This window comes from Megascapheus bottae, chromosome 15, assembly GCF_031878675.1.
Source record: "Megascapheus bottae isolate mThoBot1 chromosome 15, mThoBot2.hap1, whole genome shotgun sequence".
Classification (NCBI taxonomy): domain Eukaryota; kingdom Metazoa; phylum Chordata; class Mammalia; order Rodentia; family Geomyidae; genus Megascapheus; species Megascapheus bottae.
Window position 1 is genome coordinate 19531564 of NC_143523.1, and position 21427 is coordinate 19552990.

The 21427-nt window shown below is 42.2% G+C and overlaps 1 protein-coding gene across 1 annotated transcript; it reads right to left on the bottom strand.

Annotated features, from left to right (window-relative positions):
• Positions 1 to 402: 402 nt before the first annotated feature.
• Positions 403 to 8803, bottom strand: LOC150053861 (glutathione S-transferase omega-1-like). The gene is made up of 6 exons (XM_090345939.1): positions 8637 to 8803; positions 8375 to 8483; positions 5322 to 5544; positions 4276 to 4374; positions 2078 to 2184; positions 403 to 1066 (listed from the first exon to the last, which is right to left on the bottom strand). Exons 1-6 carry the CDS (start codon positions 8668 to 8670, stop codon positions 916 to 918), a joined length of 723 nt encoding a protein of 240 aa, XP_090202065.1. The 5' UTR covers positions 8671 to 8803; the 3' UTR covers positions 403 to 915.
• Between the last annotated feature and the right edge of the window lie 12624 nt (positions 8804 to 21427).

The following is a 21427-nucleotide window of genomic DNA, read 5'->3' on the forward strand; positions in this document are numbered from 1 at the left end:
CACATCACCTACAGAACAAAAAGAGCCTCTCTGATCTACCTTCTACTGCAGGTGGTATGATTAAAAGGGAGAGGGAGGAAATGGCCTGAATCCCCAGCGGGCTGTGGAAACACAGGCACCGTGTCACTGATATTTCTCACTGAGCTTTTACTTGTCCAGCCTCACATAGTGAATGTGGTCTCCACAGAATCTAACTACATAGGTAAGGTAATGATCCCATGCCCAGCATGAGATTTGGAAGAAAGAGTGAGGAGATTGGAGGCTGGGATACCAAACAATAGGGCACTGGCCACTGAGCCTTGAGATTTCCACCTGCAATTCACTTGATGTTGGAAAGGATGAGGAAGTGAGAGTTGCCCCCATTCAAAAGCTGAAAGAGAAAACAAACAAACAAACAAAAGATCTGAGAGAACATTTATTCTTAAAATGACCACGCAGGTGTGCCAGGAGTTTGGTCTAGTGGTAGAGTGCTTGCCTGGCATGCATGAAGAAGACCTGGATTCGATTCCTCAGTACCACATGCACAGTAAAAAGCCAGAAATGCTGCTGTGGCTCAAGTGGTAGAGCTCTAGCCTTGAGAAAGGCCAAAGACAGCAAGCACTCAGGCCCTCAGTTCAAGCCCCAGGACAGGAAAAAAAAAAATGACCACTCGTTATCCCAGTGAATATTTTCTAAAAGAAGTCAAGCCATCTAGAATAAAGTCTAGGTCTCATGAGAGATGATGGGATGGGGGTGTTACATCAAAGACTATGACAAAAACCCAGAAAGTTACTTGAGTATCCCCTATGGAGCCAGGATTTCAAAGCAGAAAGGAGCCAATGTGATTGAGACTACATGGTAAAAAGAAATCATAGTGTTATTTCTGTCAGTGATAGAAACTAACAGACAGAGCTTCACTCTGACTGGCGTTGCCCTTCAGAGTCCATAGTCACAGGCCTCAGGGCTGTTCTGTAAATAGAGATGGAGGAAGCCTCCATAGATCTTCGGGTCAGTGGAGATGGTTGAAACTGTGGGATCTTTCCTCATGGCTGTCATCCACAGCTTCAGTTGAGTGTGGGAGACACACCTGTAGGAAGAAGAATTACAGTGTGAGCTACAGTAACTAAAATGGCACTGTGCCCATGGATCATCATCATCACTCTTTTTCATGGTTTTCCCTAACTTTCTGTAAAGGTTACTTTAAATGCATGTAATCGTAGAATATTGCATTTAAAAGGTATCCTAGAAATCTTGGTTTCACAGAAGAGGAATCAGGTGAGGTAGACTTGGTTCAGTTAGTGTTTGTCCAACTGGGTGTGATAACCCATACCTGTATCGTCCCAGCATTCAGGAAGCTTAAAAAACTTAAAAAAGTTTGAGGCCAACCTGGGCTACAAGAGTAAGTGGGGGGAAAATGTGCAAACTTTCTTTTTAAGGAAAACGGAAGTAAGCCAAGATGACTGGTTGCCAAACTTATACCATGGAAGTTTTGAAAAAATGATCTGGAAATCCTACTAGTAAATGGGAAGCAATCCTGGTCATAGAATCCTGGAACAAGACATAAAAAATGTTTAGCAGGCACAGAGGCTCACACCTGCAATCCTAGCTACCCAGGAGGCTGAGATTGAGGATTGTGGTTCAAAGGCAGCCCAGGTATTAAAGAAATTAAAGAATGTGAGACTCTTATCTCCAATTAATCACTAGGCTGTGACTCAAGGGGTAGGGCAACTCTTATCCCCAATTAATCCCTAGGCTGTGGCTTAAGGGGTAGGGCGGTAGTCTAGAGCCAAAGAGGTCGGGGATAGTGCCCAGGCCCAGAGTCCAGGCCCAAGGCTGACAAAAAAAAATGAGTTTAGCATAATAAATTTGTAACCAGTAAAAAGGAGTAAATTTTAAAACATTTTTCATCCATTTCACAGAAACCTCTAGGATGGGGGAGAAGTAGTGAACAGAAGAATATGATACCCTGGATAGCCTAGGACTCTCCTACCTGCTTATCTTCATTCATACCAACTTTTTCTCCAGAAAACAAACAAGTTTAATGTACAATAGTATGCCCGTTGCCCGACCTTAGGCACCAAATATTCAAGGGTCTCACTCGGTTAGTTCCAGTACTTCCAGACGTTCAAACCAGGGCCAAATGAGATAGTCAATCATGGAGATAGAATTTCCACCAAAGAAAGTCGTCTTCTTGTCAGTCAGGACCTGAACATTAAATAACAGAACTTACTTGTACATCTAGTAAGAATCACCATTACAAATGGTGAACACAAATGAATTGAACCAGAGATATGCAAAAGCTGTTATCCTTACATATTCCAGCTGGGCTTTTGTCTGTTTGATTGGAAACAATTTTAGAACCTATCACTAAATAACATAAATAGGTAAAAATAAACTGGGAATTGGATAAAGATAAAATAAGCAAGGAAGGACAAGATCTCCATAACACAAACGACTGGTAAGATACAAAGGACCAATTATAGAAAGAATTCCTGGGAATCAAGGAAAATGGCAGGAGCATGTGGGAAGAAGACCGGTGTGGGGGTAGCACCAGCGAGTGTCACTGCCCTGGTCCACATGAACAGGTATCCTGAGGTGTCCAGCATCAGCCAGGAGGTTCTTGTGTTCATGTGGATCTCTAATCAGTACGTAGCCACCCATTCCTGCACATGTTGCAGTTGGAAAGAACACACTGCCAGACAGTGATTTGGCAAATATGCAGAGCAATTACAAATTGTTCAGTTTCTTGCAGATATGTTGCCTCAATGCATGTGGTGTGTGTGTGTGCGTGTGTTTGTGTACATATTTTTTTTTGGCCGTTCCTGAGACTTGAACCCAGGGTCTGATCACTGTCCTTGGGCTTTTTCCTCATGGTTAGCATTCTACCACTTGACTCATAGCCCCACTTCCAGCTTTTTTCTATGTATGTGGTACTGAGGAATCGAACCCAGGTCTTCGTGCATGCTAAGCAAGCACTCTGCCACTAGGTCAAACTCTCAGCCCCCAAATACATTTTTGTTAAATTTGAAAATACTAAAAGAAGAGAGGAAAAAAGGAGTAGACCACTAAGCTTCACCTCTATAGTTTTCCTCAGGGCCCATGGAACATTCTGCATTGGGAATTCGTTGTTTATAATTACAGGAATAATAGCCTTCTGTCTACTAAACTTGTCACCATTGGAAGAATATGTGTGCATCTTACTTTTGAGATTCCATGTTGTCTACCAAAATTGATTCCAGAAATACAACTCTACCCCCCAAGGGGGCGTGTGCAATCAAGTAACCAGTAAAAACAAAACAAAAACAAAAACAAAAAAAACAACCAACCAAACATTGAACTGATAATGAAAAATCTGCAAAAGACACCAGCATTAAATGTTTTACAGAAACAGCCAGAACCTATCAAATGGAGATTAGAAAAATAAGGGAATTAGGCAATCCGTTTAAAAAAATTAGGTAATCTTTGTGCAGAACAAATAAATGATATCAGAACAGGAAATCCGGAGTTAGTCTCATTAGGAAAACATCCAGAAATCTTTTGACTGTTAACAATAGTCAAATATATATGAAAGTTCACTGAGATTAAGTAGGTTTTATTCCAGTAACATCAGGATGACTCAGCATCAAAAATACCAATAACACCATACCTAGATTGACGGGAAAATGTTTACAGCTATAGTAGATACGTAACAAGTTTCAACAGGTGACCAATTGTAGAACTGTGGATAATATTTTCCTTTAGTTCTTGTTAGTTTAAATAATGCAACCAAATTTTAAGATAAGTCTATGATCAGTACATGTTGGTGTACAATTTAATCCCAGCAATCTGACACTAAGGCAGGAAGATCTAGAGTTTGAGGCCTGCTGGAGTTCCACAGCAAGATATTATCCTGAAAATAACTACAAAAAGACAAACTCATGGTAGAATTCTTCTGGGAGTTCTAATTTATAAGCAACTTGTTTTAAATTCAAAATTTATTGGGCATTTTCTCTTTTAACTTTTTGGTAGTTCTAGAGTTTGAAGTCAGAGCCTGCACTCGCTATAACCACTTGAAGCACACCTCAGCCTTTTTTGCCTTATTTTTCAGATAGGGTTTTTGCATTTTTGCCCAGGTCAGCCTCACACCTCCTCCTCCTTCTTCCTCCCAAGTGGCTGAGATTACCTGCATGTGCTATCACACTCAAGCCTTCGATAGGAATTTTAACTGGGAAACGGGAGTATGAAGAAAGTGGATAAAAGAACAGTCAACATATAGTATCATTTACTGTGATAAAAGCTGAGAGGAAAAAAAATTACCTGATCTAGCTTGCTGAATTCTTTGTGTAAGTCTTCTTTTAGACCAGTGCGGTCTTCTTTATTTTGACTTCTGATAATGCTTCCTATCAAAGGTGGTACCTAGAAAGAATAATTTGTTAGTAGAGTAGTTTAAGGCTAAGGACATGTGCTTGTTTCCATTGAAACATAACAGAGCCCTAACAGCACTGGTATGAGGCTATTGCACAAAGACAGGCTGTACCTAGTCCCTGTATTCACAGAAGCCACGGGCTGATTTTTAAACTAAGATGTGGTAACAGAAGTCACTGGAATCTTTGAGCCAAAAAGTTTAATCTTAATTAGACACTGAGGGGATGAATGGCTATGGCCAAAGCCCAGGTCACAGGCCTGGGCCCAGCTGCAGAGGTGATTGGGAAGAGAATTTTTCTGAGTTCTGTCTTGAAGAGGACACAAAAGGACTAAGGGGATTGTCAGATGATTATTAAATCATCTCAGTGGTGGAGGTGGTTTTGTGTTCTGCTATTTCTGTATTCCACATAAGTTCATAGGTACTTGTAAAACCAAAAGAATAGCCTAAAATCCCATCCATGTCAGTATGGTTTGCCTCATGGGAGCTGAAAGTTTCCAGGCATCCTCTGTCCACATTTCCATCATTGCCTGGTTCCTCATCCCCACGTAAGTACCTGCTCCCTTTCACTTTGCCATATATTGGTTCCTTTTTCAATACAATGTAGTGGTTCCTGCTTCCCTCATAATATATGTTTACATGAGCTTGATCTTTCAAGCATCCAATTATATGTTATAGCATATTTATTACTTATTTCCCACTTATTCTATATTACACAGTACATGTAACATATAGATACATCTGAGAACACAGATTTAGAGTACTGACGAGCTCCAGCAAGTTCTGGAAGACAGTAATATTAGAGCAGATGTATCAATGATGCTTAGTAAATCATCAGGCCAAGACTTTCTCCCAGCAAAAGAGGCAGGAAGATTTTAATCTAAAATGGTTTGAAACAAAACTTTTTCAAATAGGAGTGACATTTCTTACAGACACACACCTTAGAAAATAACTCAAAGGTCATCTTTTGGCACGCTTTCTCATAGGGGTCTTCTGGCAGCAGCTTTTTCCCAGGGTATGCCTCATCCAGGTACTCACAAGTGATGCTAGATTCATAGATTAATTGGCCCTGACTGTTTTCCAGAACTGGCACCAGCCCAAAAGGATTCTTTGTGAAGAACCACTCAGGCTTATTTTTCAGGTTGATGTTGACAACTTCATGCCTGAAAGACACATTCAAGAGAATCATCTCTTTTTTCCTCTGTATTTGAGACAAGGATGACCATGGATTTAAAAATCCTCCTGTTTCTATCTCCTAAGTGCTCATTGCCTGAATATCTGAAGAAAGCATCCACTCAGTAACTCAAACCTCAATTTGAAGAGCCAAATGCTTGATTCTCCCTATATTACTTTCCTATTTTAAGAATTTACCCTTTTAGATACCTCCAGTAAATGGAATCAGGCATTTACCTTTCAATTGTGATTGATTCACCTAGCACAGTGTCCTCAAAGTCCATATATGTTGCCACATATTGCAGAATTTGCTCCTTCCTTCAGGGGAAATGCTACGTTTCTTTTTTTTTCTTTGGCCAGTCCTGGGCTTGAGCTCAGGGCCTGAGCACTGTCCTTGGACTTTCTCAAGGCTAGAGCTCTACCACTTGAGCTTCAGCACCACTATTGGCCTCTTTTTACTTTGTATGTGGTACCGAGGAATCGAACCCGGGCCTCCGTGCATGCTAGGCAAGCACTCTACCACTAGGCCAAACTCCCGGTCCCTATACTATGTTTCTTTAAAAGTCAGTGGATAATTGTATTGAGCACAAGAGTGTTGACATCTCATAAGATTTTCATATGAAGTAAGAAATTGAACTGTTTCCACTGTGAAGTTTATTTCACTTTGATTCATATTAAGATTATGAATTAAAAAGGCCTGGGTTTTCATAAAGATAGTGAGAAATGATTTCTTAAAACATTCACAAAATAGTTACAAATTAAATCCTCATGTGTTGGTATGGTCTTTTTAAGTGATGTATATTAAAAAGCAATGACAACAAAAAACCTCCTATCCAGTGGCTCATGCCTGTAATTCTAGCTACTCAAGAGGCTGAGATCTGAGGATCATGGTTCAAAGCCAGCTTGGCAGAGCAATCTGTGAGACTCTTATCTCCAATGAACCACCAGAACACCAGAAATGGTGCTTAGTTCAAGGGCTAGGGCGATAGCCTTGAGGTGAAGCGCTCAAGGACAACGCCCAGGCCCAAAGTTCAAGCCCCATGACCAGCAAAAAAAAAAAAAACCTACAAAGTAATCCAAAAAAAGGAAAAACAGCTGGAGTCATGCCATCCCTTCCATTGTAATTATATCTTCCCAGGAAATCAGAGTGTCACAGAATTGTTAAATTGAGCGGTATTACTACTAAAGCTGGATTAATGTCCAAAAGAACAGATTAAGTGTAATCTATACGGACACCTTCTCTTTTCCCATCTCCCATCTAGAGTAGTAGCTATGACATTTACTTTGAGGATTTAAATGCCTAGTCCCTGGAAACAACTGACTAGCCAGTTTGAATAGTAGATACAACCTAGCCACTACCTAAAACCCAAGAAATAGAACAAAGCCCAATAACCATAACAACAACAAAAAAAAGCCCATAAGACCTCCCTGTGTCAAATGATCATTTCTGAAAATTTTCACCATGAAAACTGAAGTAAATTGTGCACTTTTTCAATCAAGAAGCCTCTCAGTACACACGTATTTTGATATAGTTGGGCATTTTCAGCCAATGGCCAGCATACCTGCTCCAGAGAGTTGAGAGATACCAGTATGTACATAAAACTACTTGGCCAGGTTGTAGTATGTAGTAAAGTTCCAGTGCTTCATCAAGCACAGTGTACTGAGTCTCAGAGTTAAACTGGTCCATGAACACAGCAGAAGTACTCCATTATCTAAAAGGTGCTACTTCCCCCACGGGAGGTCTTCTCCACTATGTTATAATAAAATAATTTCCCATTTTCCTTTAGAAGACTATCCTAATGAGACTGGTCATTTAACCTAGAGCTCCAGAGAGAGTGGCATACCTGGGACTTTCTATCCCTGACCCCAACCATGCCCTGTTCCTGGACTTTGCCATTCCATGTATATGAACTATCTCTTGAAAACAACAATTCTGAATTTCTTCTCACTGCAATGTCAGTTCTGACTAATGCCACAAATATTACAGTGTTTGCCAGGCACCAGTGGCCCACACCTGTAATCTTAGGTACTCAGAGCCTTCTCCAACCTTAAGTATCACAGATTCCCAGGGTCAGGAGAGGGATGGGGTTCCACTGGACTCTGGGTATCAGAGGAAAGCCAAGGACTTGCCCAGTGTGGGTAACCCAACTGTTGACAGACAACTTTCTAAGTATAGACACCTTTTATCCAACTAAAGAAATAAGCCAATCTGCTGGGAAGTGCACAAGACAACTGACACTCCCTTGGGTACACAGCCAGGAGGGATATGTCTCAACTCTTGAGGGTCTATGCTGAGGACAGACTGTACACACACACACACACACACACACACACACACACACACACACACACACACACACACACACAGATAGAGAAGCCACTAGGATAAATATCAGGAATCCAGGAGGCAGAGCTAAGTTAGTTACCATCAGTGGGTCTTTGGTGGTTTTAACCCAAGAGTGATCATGAACCAGTGGCTCACCATCCTGCAAGGTCCCTTTTTTAATTCCTAAATGGGTGGACAGGAAGGGAAGCTGTTCCTCAAATGGTAGATTGCTAACCTTGGGCACAAAAGCTCTGGGACTGGTGTTCCCAGGACCAACGTTAAAAAACAAAACAAAGCAAAGCCCACCTCTCCCCTCCCCTCAAGCATGGCTGGGTAATTTGAACAGTGTCTGGGACTGCTGGAACCTGCCTGCTTCTAACCCGTGTTTCCCACAGGGGACCCAGACACGTTTATCTCCTACAAACAAAGCCAGCAGCCCAAACCCCCGAGAGTCCGACCTCCCCCTGCGCTGGCGGCCGGCTGGGGGTCCTCACCGGATTCCCTTGGCCTGCAGGACCAGCCGGGTCCTCTGCGCGAACGGGCAGAACCTCATGCTGTAGAGGCGGATGTGGCCATTGGGGACGGGCCCCGGGGGCGCGCTGCCTGCCAGGAAGAAGACGCGGAGGTGACGATCGGGGAGAGGTGGGGAGCCCCCAGCCTCCCGTCGCCCCCGGAGCCCTCACCAGCCGGTCCCCCCTCTAGGGAAGCCTCGGGGCACCGTCACCACCCGTCCCCGGGCTGGCGGGCCGGCCTCACCCTTCCCCAGGCTCCTCTGGGACTCCTTGGACATGGCTGCGCGGAGAGCACACGGAGCGGGTCGGCGGGACTCCGAGGACGGGGTGATTCCGGACGTCCCACGCCGCTCCTCCCTCTTTTGTATCTCCGGGCCCCCCTCCCACTCCGGGTCAGGCCAAAGTTCCCCGCTGCCCCGCCCAACACGTGTTCCCCGTGCTGACTTGGAGGGCGCGGTTTGTGGCCAGGATCTCAGGGCCACAGAGCCCGGCCCCCCGCATGGGGTCCGCGCTGCCCCCACACCCGGCGCGTGGAGGGGCCCCAGGCGCAGGACCTCCCTGCTGGAGTCACTCCAGCCCTGGGCTCAGCCCTCCAGGCTTCTGGCTAAGTCGCAGGGGATGGTGGTGCCTGGACACGCTGGCCCCTAGGCAGCCTGCCTGGAGAGGGAACCGCCCTGGCGCCTGCTGGGGACCCTGCCCTCCCCAGAGTTCAGGAACCCTGGCTGGATTCCCCCCAATATTCTGGGGCCTCTCAGTTCTCCTCCCTGCCTGGCTGGAGGTCACCAGGCTACCTGAAGACATTTTTCCTGTCAGAGCACATTTTTTTTTTCTCCTAGTGGTATATTTTTAATCTTTTTTTCCATATTTTCAATTTTTTAAATGTTTTTTATTGTAATTAAGAGAAGGCTTACACTATATTCACACGAGAGATGGTGCATTACTTCACCTACATTGATACCCTTTCTCATGTTTTGGTCCCCATTTCCTTTCCCCCACCCCTGCCCCTCCTCTTGTTTTCCCCATTTCCCTATCCAATGTCAAATAATCAAATACACATATATACATATATAATATATCAGATAACAAGGTGAAAAACTGTCACAATATGAGATACCCAAGGGACAGCAAAAGAGATGAGAGATAACATAGTACATTAAGGACAACAATCATAATATGGCTTTTGTTTCTATATCCTGGAGGTCCACTTATTTGGCATCATTCTATATGGCCTTATGTATCTTGGTTTTGTTCTACTGTAAATCTTTGCTAGGACAGCCTAAGGTTTCTACTGATTGTGACAAATGAGGGAGACCATTGAGCCAATGTTCCTTTGAGTCTAACATACTTCACTTAATATGTTTTCTAAGTCTTTCCATTTCCTTACAAATGGGGCGATGTCATTCTTTCTGACAGCAGCATAGAATTCCATTGTGTATAAATACCACATCTTGTTGATCCACTCATCAACTGAGGGACATCTGGGTTGGTTCCATATCTTTGCTATAGTAAATAGTGCTACAATGAACATCATTGTGCTGGTGGTTTAGTATGTCCTTGTTTCTGGATGGTTGGGTAAATGCCAAGTAGTGGAATTGCTGGGTCATAGGGGAGCTCTATGTTTAGTCTTTTGAGGAACTGCCACACTGCTTTCTATAGTGGTTGAAGGAGTTTGCACTCCCACCAACAGTGTAGTAGTGATCCCTCCTGGTCACATCCCCTCCAGCATCTGTTATTAGATTTCTTGATCCTGGCCATTCTAACCGGAGTGAAGGGGAATCTTAGAGTTGTTTTGATTTGCATTTCTTCATGTGTCTATAGGCCATTCTTAGTTCTTCTTCAGAGAAGACTGTCTTTAAGTCTTTGACCTATCTTTTAATGGAATGGTTGTTTCTTGGGAGATTAGTTTTGGAGTGATTCAATTTTTTGAGCTGTTGATATATTTTAGATATGAGGCTTTTGTCTATTGTATGGTTAGTGAAGATCTTCTCCCACTCTGTAGGCTTTCTAGTTAATTTGCTAACTATGTCCTTCGCCATAAAGAAGCTCTGCAGTTTAATGCAGTCCCACTTATCCAGACTTTCTCTGATTTGTTGTGATTCTTGGTCCTTACTAAGAAAGTTTCAACCTGTGCCAAGGAGGCCTAGTGTATCTCCTATTCCTTCTAGTAAAGTTTTCAGTGTATTTGCTTTTACCTCAAGGTCTTTGATCCATTTGAAGTTAATCCTGGTGCAGGGTGACAATGAAGAATCCAACTTTAGTTTTCTACAGGTGCTTAACCAGTTCTACCTGCACCACTTGTTGAAGAGACTGTCTTTCTAACATTCTATTTTTTTTTCTCCCTTATCAAAGATTAGTTGGCCATAGGTCTGTGGGTTAATATCTGGGTCCACAGTTCTATTCTGTTGGTCATCAGGCCTGTTCTTGTTCCAGTACCAAGCTGTTTTGGTGACTATAGCTCTGTTATACAGTCTAAAGTTTGGTATTGAAATTCCTCCTGTGCTGTTCTTTCTGCTAAGAATTGTTTTTGCTATATGGGATCTTTTATTATTCCATATGAAATTTTGGATTGCCTCTTCTATTTCTTTAAAGAATGACATTGGGATATTGATGGGTATTGCGTTGATTTTGTAGATAGCCCTTGTTGAGATTGCCATTTTCACGATTTTGATTCTTCCAATCCAGGACCATGGGAGGTTTTCCCATTTCCTCAGTTCTGCTTTAATTTCCTTTTTCAGGGTTTTAAAGTTTTCATCAAAAGGTCCTTTACCTTCGTAGTTAAGTTAATTCCTAGGTATTTTATTTTCTTTGTGACTATTGAAAAGGAGTTGCTTTCCTGATTGTTGCCTTGTTCCTCTCATTCTTGGCATAGAGGAAGGCAGTTGATTTTTGAGGGTTAATTTTATCCCTGCTACCTTGCCAAAGTTTTGAATCAGCTCAAGCAGCTTGGGAGTGGAGTCTATAGGGTAAATACAGAATCATGTCATCTGCAAAGAGGGAAAGTTTCACTTCCTCTTTCCCTATTTGGATCCCCTGTATGCTTGCTTCTTGCCTTACTGCTCTGCCTAGGAATTCTAATACTATGTTAAAGAGGAGTGGAGAGAATGGGCATCCTGTCTTGTTCCTGATTTTAGAGGGAATGGCTTTTCATCATTAAGTATAATGCTAGCTGTGTGTTTGTCATACACAGCCTTTATTATACTGAGGAATGTTCCATGGATCCCGAGTTTCTCCAGAGCTTTTAGCATAAAGGGGTGTTGGATCTTTTCAAATGCCTTTTCTGCATCTATTCAGACAATCATGTGATCCTTGTCCTTGCTCCTGTTGATGTGTTGAATTATATTAATTGATTTGTGTATGTTGAACCAGCTTTGCATCCCTGTGATGAATCCTGTTTGATCACAGTGTATAAATTTTTTGGTGAGTTGCTGAAGACGGTTGGCCAGTATTTTGTTGAGAAGTTTTGCATCAATATTCATCAAAGAAATGTGTCTATAATTCTCTTTCTTTGATTAATCTCTGTCTGGTTTTGGGATGAGGGTTACAGTGGCTTTGCAGAATGAGTTTGGCAAAGAGCCTTCGTTTTCAATTTCGTTGAAAAACTTGAGGAGTATTGGTGTAAGCTCTGCTTTGAAGACCTTACAGAAGTCAGCTGTGAATCCATCTGGCCCTGGGCTTTTCTTGGATGGAAGGTCTCTTATTGCCATTTCTATTTCAGTGCTTGAAATAGGTCTGTTTAGTTGGATTAGGTCTTCTTGGTTCAGTGGGGTATGTTAATATTGGCTAGGAAGTCATCCATTTCTTCTAGATTCTCAAATTTGTTGGCATAAAGATTTGCAAAGTATTCCCTCATGATGCTCTGGATCTTGGTAATTTCTCTCATGATATTGCCATTCTCATCTGTGATTTCATTTATTTGGGTGTGCTCCCTTCTTTTTTGGGAAGATTTGCTAAGGGTCTGTCAATTTTGTTAATTTTTTCAAAGAACCAACTCCTTGTTTTGTTGATTCTGTCTATAGATTTATTAGACTCCATTTCATTTAACTCTGCTTTGATTTTAATGATTTGTTTCCTTCTACTGGGATTAGTGTTGGTTTGTTGCTCTTTTTCCAAGAGCTTAAGGTGAGACATTAAATTGTTGGTTTGTGATTTTTCCAATTTGTTAAGGTAGGCACTCAGAGCTATAAATTTTCCTCTGGGTACTGCCTTTGCTGTGTCCCATAGGAGCTGGTATTTTGAGTGCTCCTCTTTGTTAAATTTCATAAACTGTTGAATTTCTGTTCTGATCTCTTCGATGACCCATTGGTGATTCAACAATGTGTTGTTCAAGCTCCAGGGCATTTGTTGGTGGGAATTAGTGTTCAGTTCCAATTTAATGCCCTTGTGGTCTGAGAGAATGCAGGGAATAATTTCAGTGTTTCTGAATCTGTACAGGTTTGTTTTATGCCCTAAAATGTGGTGTCAGAGCACATTTTTAACCACAGCAAAGAGTACATTTTTAATCTCAATAAGATGGTGCTGCTTTCAAAAATCTATCAAACGTCAGTGGGATTTTTTTGCTTGGCTTTTCTCTGTTGTTTGTTTGGCACAATCCCTAGTCCTTTTGTTTCATTTTTGTTCTAATTTCTGTCTCTCTCTGTCTCTCTCTCTGTCTCTCTCTCCCCCCTCTCTCTCTCCCTCTTTCTCTCTCTCTCTGTCTCTCTCTCCCCCCTCTCTCTCTCCCTCTTTCTCTCTCTCTCTCTCTCTCTCTCTCTCTCTCTCTCTCTCTCTCTCTCTCTCTCTCTCTCTCTCTCTCTGTCTCTCTCTGTTCAGGAAGGCCTTGAATAAGATCTTAGGGGGATGACAGGCATATGTTTTATTGGCTGAAGCTGGCCTTGAATTCATGATGCTTCCCCCTCTGCCTCACAATGTTTTCAAATAGAAAGCTCTAGGAAGGGCATGAGCTCCATGTAAGAAGTTGGGCTTAAGGTCTGGCCAGAGTAGAAGCTCAAATAACTCCAGTTAATATGTGGTCAGAAATTAGAGGCTTTGGGGTGCCAGAATATGCACAAGGAACAAGACTATCCAATGATTTGCTTGTCTGCTATATATGGGAGCTGGTAACTCCTGTGCCCTATATGAAGGGGTATGCTTGTTTATTCTAATGGGCACTATTAATAAAGGGGCTGGAAAGAATAATAAGCTCAGAGTTTGCTTCACCTCTTCCTAATCCTCCTGCATTAGCTCACTAGGACTGTGGGAACAAAGTCACAGAGTGGATTAATTAGCAGAAACTTATCTCACGGTTCTAAAGGCCAGAAGTCCTGGGTGAAGTTGTCTGCAGAGTAGCTTTCTTCTGAATGGTGAGGGGAGGTTTTCTGTACTATGCGCCCTCAGCTTGTGGCAGATGCACCCAATGTGAGCTTGTCCTTAAGTACGGGACCAGCTCACCATCTGTGACTACGTCCTTCCAGAGCATCCTCCCATACTTATGTCCATTCTATCCCTTTTTATCAAGTTACCAGTCACACTGAGTTAGGGTCATAATCCAGCATGACCTCATCTTAACTAACTGTATCTGCAAAAACCTTATTTCCAAAGAATGCCCTATGCGGAGATAGTGGGAATTAGGATATTCAGTATATGAAATTGAGTGAACACAATCCAACCCATAACTGCCCCTAACAAGCCATGTTGAAAGTGGGCAAGTCACCATCCTGTGTTTCAGTCCCCTTCTCTGTAAATAAAATGGTGAAAAAAACATACCTCCCTTATAGAGTCTGAGAAAAGATTAAGTTAGTTAATATATAGAAGGCTTTGGAATATTACTTGGCATTTAAGTGTAGTAGAAGTAATACTTTATTCAGTTTACCTTAGTAAATAGGCAAGAAATGCATACTAAATGAGAAAAAATGATGACATTATTTTTTAAAAACATGGGCCTTGCTTTACTATTTTTAGGAAATAAGCTTTTTAGGAGACTTTTAATACCTTAATGACTTAATGTAAATAAGCTTACAAATGTAGGCTTGGCCAGTAAATCTATAGTTGGCCATAATAAAAATTTCACATCATAGGCTCGGAAGTTGGGCCTAGTGGTAGACTATTTGTTTAGCATGCATGAAGACCCGGGCTCAATTCCTCTGTACCACCTACATAGAAAAGGCCAGAAATGGTGCTGTGGCTCAAGTGGGAGAGCTTTAGTCTTGGGAATGCCCAAGGACAGTGCTCAGGCCCTGAGTTCACTGACGATTGGTGCCAAAAAAAAAAAAATTAATGTCAGGCCAAGTGGCAGTGGCTTACGCCTAACATCTCAGTTCAAGCTCAGGTACCCACAAAAAAAAGAAGAAGAAGAAAAGAAAAGGAAATGGATCTTAACTTGGCTCTTAGCTTCCTGTGTAGACTTAGAAGTCTAAACAAGAGATCTTTTAACTGATAGTTAAGAGGTTTAGAATTACCTGGAAATCACTAGAAAAGGAGAATAAACTGTAAGGCTATGTAGTGAATCTGAATATGATAATCAAACTCATGTGATGGACTTTATATTTTAGGAAACATTCTTCTGAATTATATTTTGGTTTCATTCAGTTATTGTGGTACCTTACCTGGCTAGTTACTCTTTTCTCCCAGAATTTGAACTGGCTCTCTGGTAAGTTCCAGCATCCTACAGCCATCGTTTTCCTGCTTTCCATTTGAATCTTACCCTCTGGGTTTAATAAAAGAAAGTAGACATAAACATATGAAATAAAGAATAATAGAAACAGTAATGATTAATACAGTTATTTCAGTTAGGTATACAATTTGGCAGGGCAATAACTATATACAGATGCGTGCCGGGAAGCTGAGATCTGAGAATCTGGGCTTGAAGTCAGCCCAAGCAGAAAAATCCATGACTCTGATCTCCAACTAACAAGAAAGAAAACAATCAAAAGTGAAGGTGTGGTTCAAGTGATGAAAGTGCCAGCATTGAGCAGAGAAGCCAAGCAAGAACACTGAGCCCTGATTTCAAGCCTCAGTATCAACGCACACTCAGACACATACACACACACACACACTCTCTCTCTCTCTCTCTCTCTCTCTCTCTCTCTCTCTCTCTCTCTCTCTCTCTCGATCTACATTATTGTCTTTTGCTTTATTTGTTTTCGTGGAGTGGTCCTAGATTCTAGAACCTAGGGTCTGAGCACTATCCTTGAGCTTTTTCTATATTTTATTTATTTTTTTTTAGCACAAGACAAACTCTTGGAAGAACTGTGGCTCAAATGATAAAATGTTAGACTGGAGCAAAAAAGCTCAGGGAGTACCAAAACCCTGAGTTCAAGCCACAGAACTCACACTCATACACACACACCTATACACACACATGCATGCACACACGCACACACGTATGCACGCATACATGGAAGCTCGTTTTAGAGGATTAGAGGTGTGGGTCAGTCAGTGGAACACTAGCTAATGAGTGAAAGCACCAGCTAACAAGTTCAAGTTCCAGTCTCAGACTTAAAAACAAAATAAAGAGAAAAGACCAAGTCACTGCCACTTGAGCTATAGATATACTTCTGCCTTTTGGGGACTTGATTGATTAGAGATGAATCTCATGGGCTTTCCAGTCCAGGCTGGCTTCTGACCATGATTTTCAATTCTCAACTTCCTGAGTATGTACAATTACAGATGTGAGCCACCAGTGACCAGTTTATCTTTGTATCTTTATGAACATGATGTAATGCTTCCTTCCCAGTAAGGAAAGGATAAAGAATACAAGTAACAAATACAATGATAAGTTCATAGGGTTTCATCCTTTCTGGAAATTAATGGTTCTTGTGAGTTGTCAGCATGCTTTCTTAACGTTGACATTAAGATGGCCACTGTATTAGAATATCAAAGCAATTTTTTAAAAATTTGTCCATCATGGGGCTTGAACCCAGGGCCTGGGCTCTGTCTCTGCACTCTTCAGCTCAAGGCTAGCACTCTCCACTTGAGCCACAGGGCCACTTCTGGTTTTCTGGTGTCTAATTAGAGATAAGAGTCTCACAAACTTTTCAGGTCCAGGATAGCTTTGAACTGCAATCCTCAGATCTCAGCCTCCTGAGTAGGTAGGATTACAGGTGTGAGCTATGGACACCCTGCAGTAATTGAGTTTAAAAACATTGGAACTGTATCCCATACTTGCCAGCTTGGTAGGGAATTTCTGTGAATTAGACACAGCTCTGATCAGTGCAGGCCAGCTTCACTGTTGCATCCACGCGTGTCTGTCTGTGATATAAACCTCTGCAGGGAGGAATTTGTTTTATTAAAGAAAACTACAAAGTATCCTAGAAATGAATGTCCTTGTACATCAGTTACTTTAAGAAACACATTTTGCATATTAAATCAGAGGTTCAAAAGCAATGTTCTTTGTGCTACAATGTGTATTTGTTTGTTCTATAAAAATACTTGTTTTTTTGTTTTTTTTTGCCAGTCCTGGGCTTGAGCTCAGGGCCTGAGCACTGTCCTTGGACTTTTCTCAAGGCTACAGCTGTACCACTTGAGCTTCAGCACCACTTCCGGCTTTTTTCTATGTATGTGGTACCAAGAATCGAACCCGGGTCTTCATGCATGCTAGGCAAGCACTTTAACCACTAGGCCAAACCCGGCCCTAAAAATACTTGTTAATTGAGAAGTTTTAGGGGGAAAAATGATCTCTTGGACCTCTCTCAGATAGGAGGAACCATGGACCTCTATTCCCATAGGGCAACCGTGTGGAAAGCCCACAGTGGCTTCCCCTAACCTGAACAGGGGTTGGTACACTGTGGACGAAAAGCCAGATCATGTCTACATCTTGTTTTTCTAAGTACAGTTTTACTGAGAAATAGTCATGCTTATTTATCTCCATGTAGTCTATGGCTGCTTTTGCTCTGTAAGCTCAAAGTCATTGTTCTGATAGGTACAATATATGTGGACTGCAAAGCTAAAATTACCATCTGGTCCTTCATGGAATGGGTTGTCCACACTCTGACATAGACGTACCATTCAGGATATTTAATTCATTGACATTAGCTTCCTGGCCTCCGTGGGCATTAGAATTAATTTATTCAGGAAATCCTATCCTCTGGTTTTTGCTGAATCTCAATTGTGTCTCTCTTCTTAGGCATCTTACAGCATAGAGGGGAAGCCTGAGAGTTGTGTAACTAGGCATACTGAATAGCCTAAAGCAGGGTACAAAGTGTCTCCTGTGTATCCCATGTCCCCTCCCCCTCTGTGTGTTTGTACATCTTAGTACTTGTGATCACTTCTGTTTAGGAAGTCTTGAGTTGGAGAGACTCAAGGGAGCAGGGACCGGGAGAGCAGAGGAGGACAGAGCAGATGCTGTGGGGAGGACCAGAAACTACTCTCGGGTGAGAAGAGTATGTGAGATTCTGCACTGGCAAAAGTGCCTCGGGGTCCCTGAACATGAATGAACAGGGGTAGAGCTGAGAGACAGGGCCCCTCTCCTGGCCTCTGCTCTGGCACACCAGCATTTTGAGAGGTGGAGAGCAGCTCCATGGCACCCTTGGGTGCTGTGTAGAAAATGAGAATCAGAATGAGTCTTTGATGAAATGGCTTTGTTGGCAGCAGGGAGGACAAAGGAGAGGTAGAGGGTAAATGAGGAGGAGGATACAAGCCAGCAACAGCAGCCAGCGTGTGAGTACCAGAGCGCAGGCCTTCAGAGTCGTTTGCAGAAGTCAGACCAGCAGGCACTCATGGGCTAGGATTCAAATCCTAGAAAGGAAATAGATCCAAGGGAACATTATGTTCCTGTTCTAACATTGGCAGAGAGCAGAAAAGATTCATATGTTACTTGTATCATTACAAATGGCAATTTAGGACGCAATGTTTTAAAGAAAGTTAAGGGTGGTCTCATACCTATAGCTCCATGCTGGGTGTCTGGAATGTCCGGGCTCCATAGTCAAGAAATAAAAGGATAACTGCTCAGCATCCTCACTAGTTTTTATCAGAGTTTTCTGGCCTTTCAAATGGATCAGCCCATTCATTCCCCACTGTAAAAACTCTCCAGGGGAGGACAATGGAGGGAATGATATTGATCTTGATCAAGCAGCACTGTACTCAGAACCTGACTTACAGAACTATCACCTCTTTGTGCAACCACTTTATAGTTTAAAAAATCACCCAGATGGTCCTCCTTTTAAAGAAAAGAAAGCCTTAGAGGGGTCAAGTATCTTAGAGCAGAATGTTCAAACAGGTTGTGAGCAAGTAGGGACATTTTATGTCCTCTCTGAATAATAGAACACACAGGAAAAATAAGAATCTGGTTCCTCTCACTGTTCACTCAGGATCTTTTTTTTTTTTTTTGTAGGAGGGAGGAGGGTGGGTTGTGGGCTTGAACTCTGGGCCTGGGTGCTGTCCCTGAGCTCTTCAGCTCAAGACTGTTGCTCTACCGCTTGAGCCATAGCACCACTTGCACTTTTCTGGTGGTTAAGTGGAGATGTGTCTCACAGGCTTTTCATGCCCAGGCTAGCTTTGAACCACAATCCTCAAATCTCAACCTCCTGGGTAGCCAGGACTACAGGTGTTAACACCAATGTCCCACTCATTCAGGATCTTATCACAAAATGCCTGGGTGGCTGATAACCAACACTTTTCCCTGTTGTGGAGAATGGGAAATTCAAAAAGAAGCCACCTGCAAAGTTGGCATCTGGTGATGGGACACGTCCTGATTGACACATGCCTTCTCCCATGCCCTCATAGTGGTAAGGAGAAGTGATCTACAAAGGGTCTTTTGTTTTTCATTTTTTAAAACTCAGGGTAAGGACCTTCCTCATGAGGGCTCTGTCTTCATGATCTAAGCACTCCTGGTAGATCCCACTTGTGGCAAAAGCATTCAGAACACAGAAGTCATACATAGTTAGAAAACAGCATGACTGAACATAATTTCTAGGTTGGATACAAAAGTTAATTTGGCCAGGCACTGGGGCTCACACCTGTAATCCTATCTTCTCAGGAGGCTGAGACCTGGAGGGTCTTAGTTTCTAGACAGCAAATAAGAATCTCCTGTCTGCAATTAACCAGCAAAATACTGGACTGGAGGAATGGCTCAAGTGATACAGCACCAGATGTACTTGGCAGGAAAGTCAAGAAAAAGCAAAGGTCATGAGGCCTTATGTTCAAAACCCAGGACTGGTACTAGAAGATAAGACAAAATTAAAGGTTAACTTTCCAGAGATATCCATACCACAGCACCTTAAATTGAACTCATCTACTGTGCAAGACACAGCATCTTATATTTCAGAGCTAAACTCCATTCTATAATGTTACAGCCATCTTTCTCACTAGGATGACAAAATTACATTCCCTGGAAGTATCAGGCAAGGATCAATACAAGATACAAAGTCCATTTTTTTTGTTTTGAGGGGTTTATTGGGAAATATTTTTTCAATATAATATGATAAACTGATGTAACACAATTCTTCTTCCCTCCTTCAAGATTTTCTTTTTAGTCTTCTGAACTACTTGCCCAAATCTATGTAGTTGGTGAGTTGCTGGTTAGGATTCAAACCTGGAGGGTTCTGAGTTCTTTACAACCTTTTAGTGACCTCTGTCACAAAGGGGGCATGGAACAGGTGTGCCTCATCTAATTTAGGTGCAGTGTGGTCATCAGGAAGTGTTTCTTGGGCAGGGAAAGTAATGTGGGTATTGTATTTTTTGTTGTTGTTTGTTTGTTTTATTGTAGTTTATTGTCTGGGTGAGGTGTAGGGGGTTACAGTTACTTTTGTCAGGTCACTGGTGCATTACTTCTTGAACATTGACACCCCTTCCCCTCCTCCCACTCCCTCCAATCGTCTTGTTTTTTCCCTTGGGAAGGTAATGTTTAAGTAGATAACCTGCATAATTTTGCTAGACCTGTCATCAAAAGTGTAAGTGGCTTCAACAATAGAAAGTCATTGTCCTCAGATCTGAAGACAAGAATTCCAAGATCCAGGGAGTATCGGGTTAGTGCCTTGTGTAGGCGAGTGGGAAACCTTTGCAGTTCTTGGCCCATAAGCGGCTCCATCTATGGTAACCTCAGCTTCACATGGTATTCCACTTGTGTATATTGCTCTGTCTCCTAATGTCTTTTTTTTTTTTTGCCACTCCTAGGCTTGAGCTCAGTCCTTGGACTTCCTCAAGGCCAGAGCTCTACCAATTGAGCTTCAGCACCATTTCTGCCTTTTTTTTTTTTCTATGAATGTGGTGCCAAGGAATCGAACCTGGATCTTCGTGCATACTAGGCAAGCACTCTACCACTAGGCCAAACTCCGGCCCCCTAATGTCTCCTTTTTAAAAACATTTTTTTGGCTACTACTGGGGTTTGAAACTCAGGGCCACAATTCAAGTCACACAAGCGACACACAAAAAAATGATCTTTTGTGTAGCATTTGACAGAGAAAATTTAAATAGATATATACATATAAATATATTCTGTTTCTTAGAGGGATTCAGTTAAGTATACTTATATATAAATATGATGTTTATATAATAAATTCTATAGATTGTATCCTAAATATGCCCCCATCTATGTAAATTATCTCAGTTATATAAACATTCACAGCATCATAAAATTTAACTTGTTCATCTCCCTTGAAATGCTATTTTCCTCTAAGGAACTGCCTGCATCTGAAGGCCTCATCTAACCCTGGGATGGGTCACATCACCTACAGAACAAAAAGAGCCTCTCTGATCTACCTTCTACTGGAGGTGGTATGATTAAAAGGGAGAGGGGAGGAAATTGCCTGAATCCCCATTGGGCTGTGGAAACACAGGCACCATGTCACTGATATTTCTCACTGAGCTTTTACTTGTCCAGCCTCACATAGTGAACGTGGTCTCCACAGTAACTAACTACATAGGTAAGGTAATGATCCCATGCCCAGCATGAGATTTGGAAGTAAGAGTGAGGAGATTGGAGGCTGGGATACCAAACAATAGGGCACTGGCCACTGAGCCTTGAGATTTCCACCTGCAATTCACTTGATGTTGGAAAGGATGAGGAAGTGAGACTTGCCCCCATTCAAAAGCCGAAAGAGAAAACAAACAAACAAACAAAAG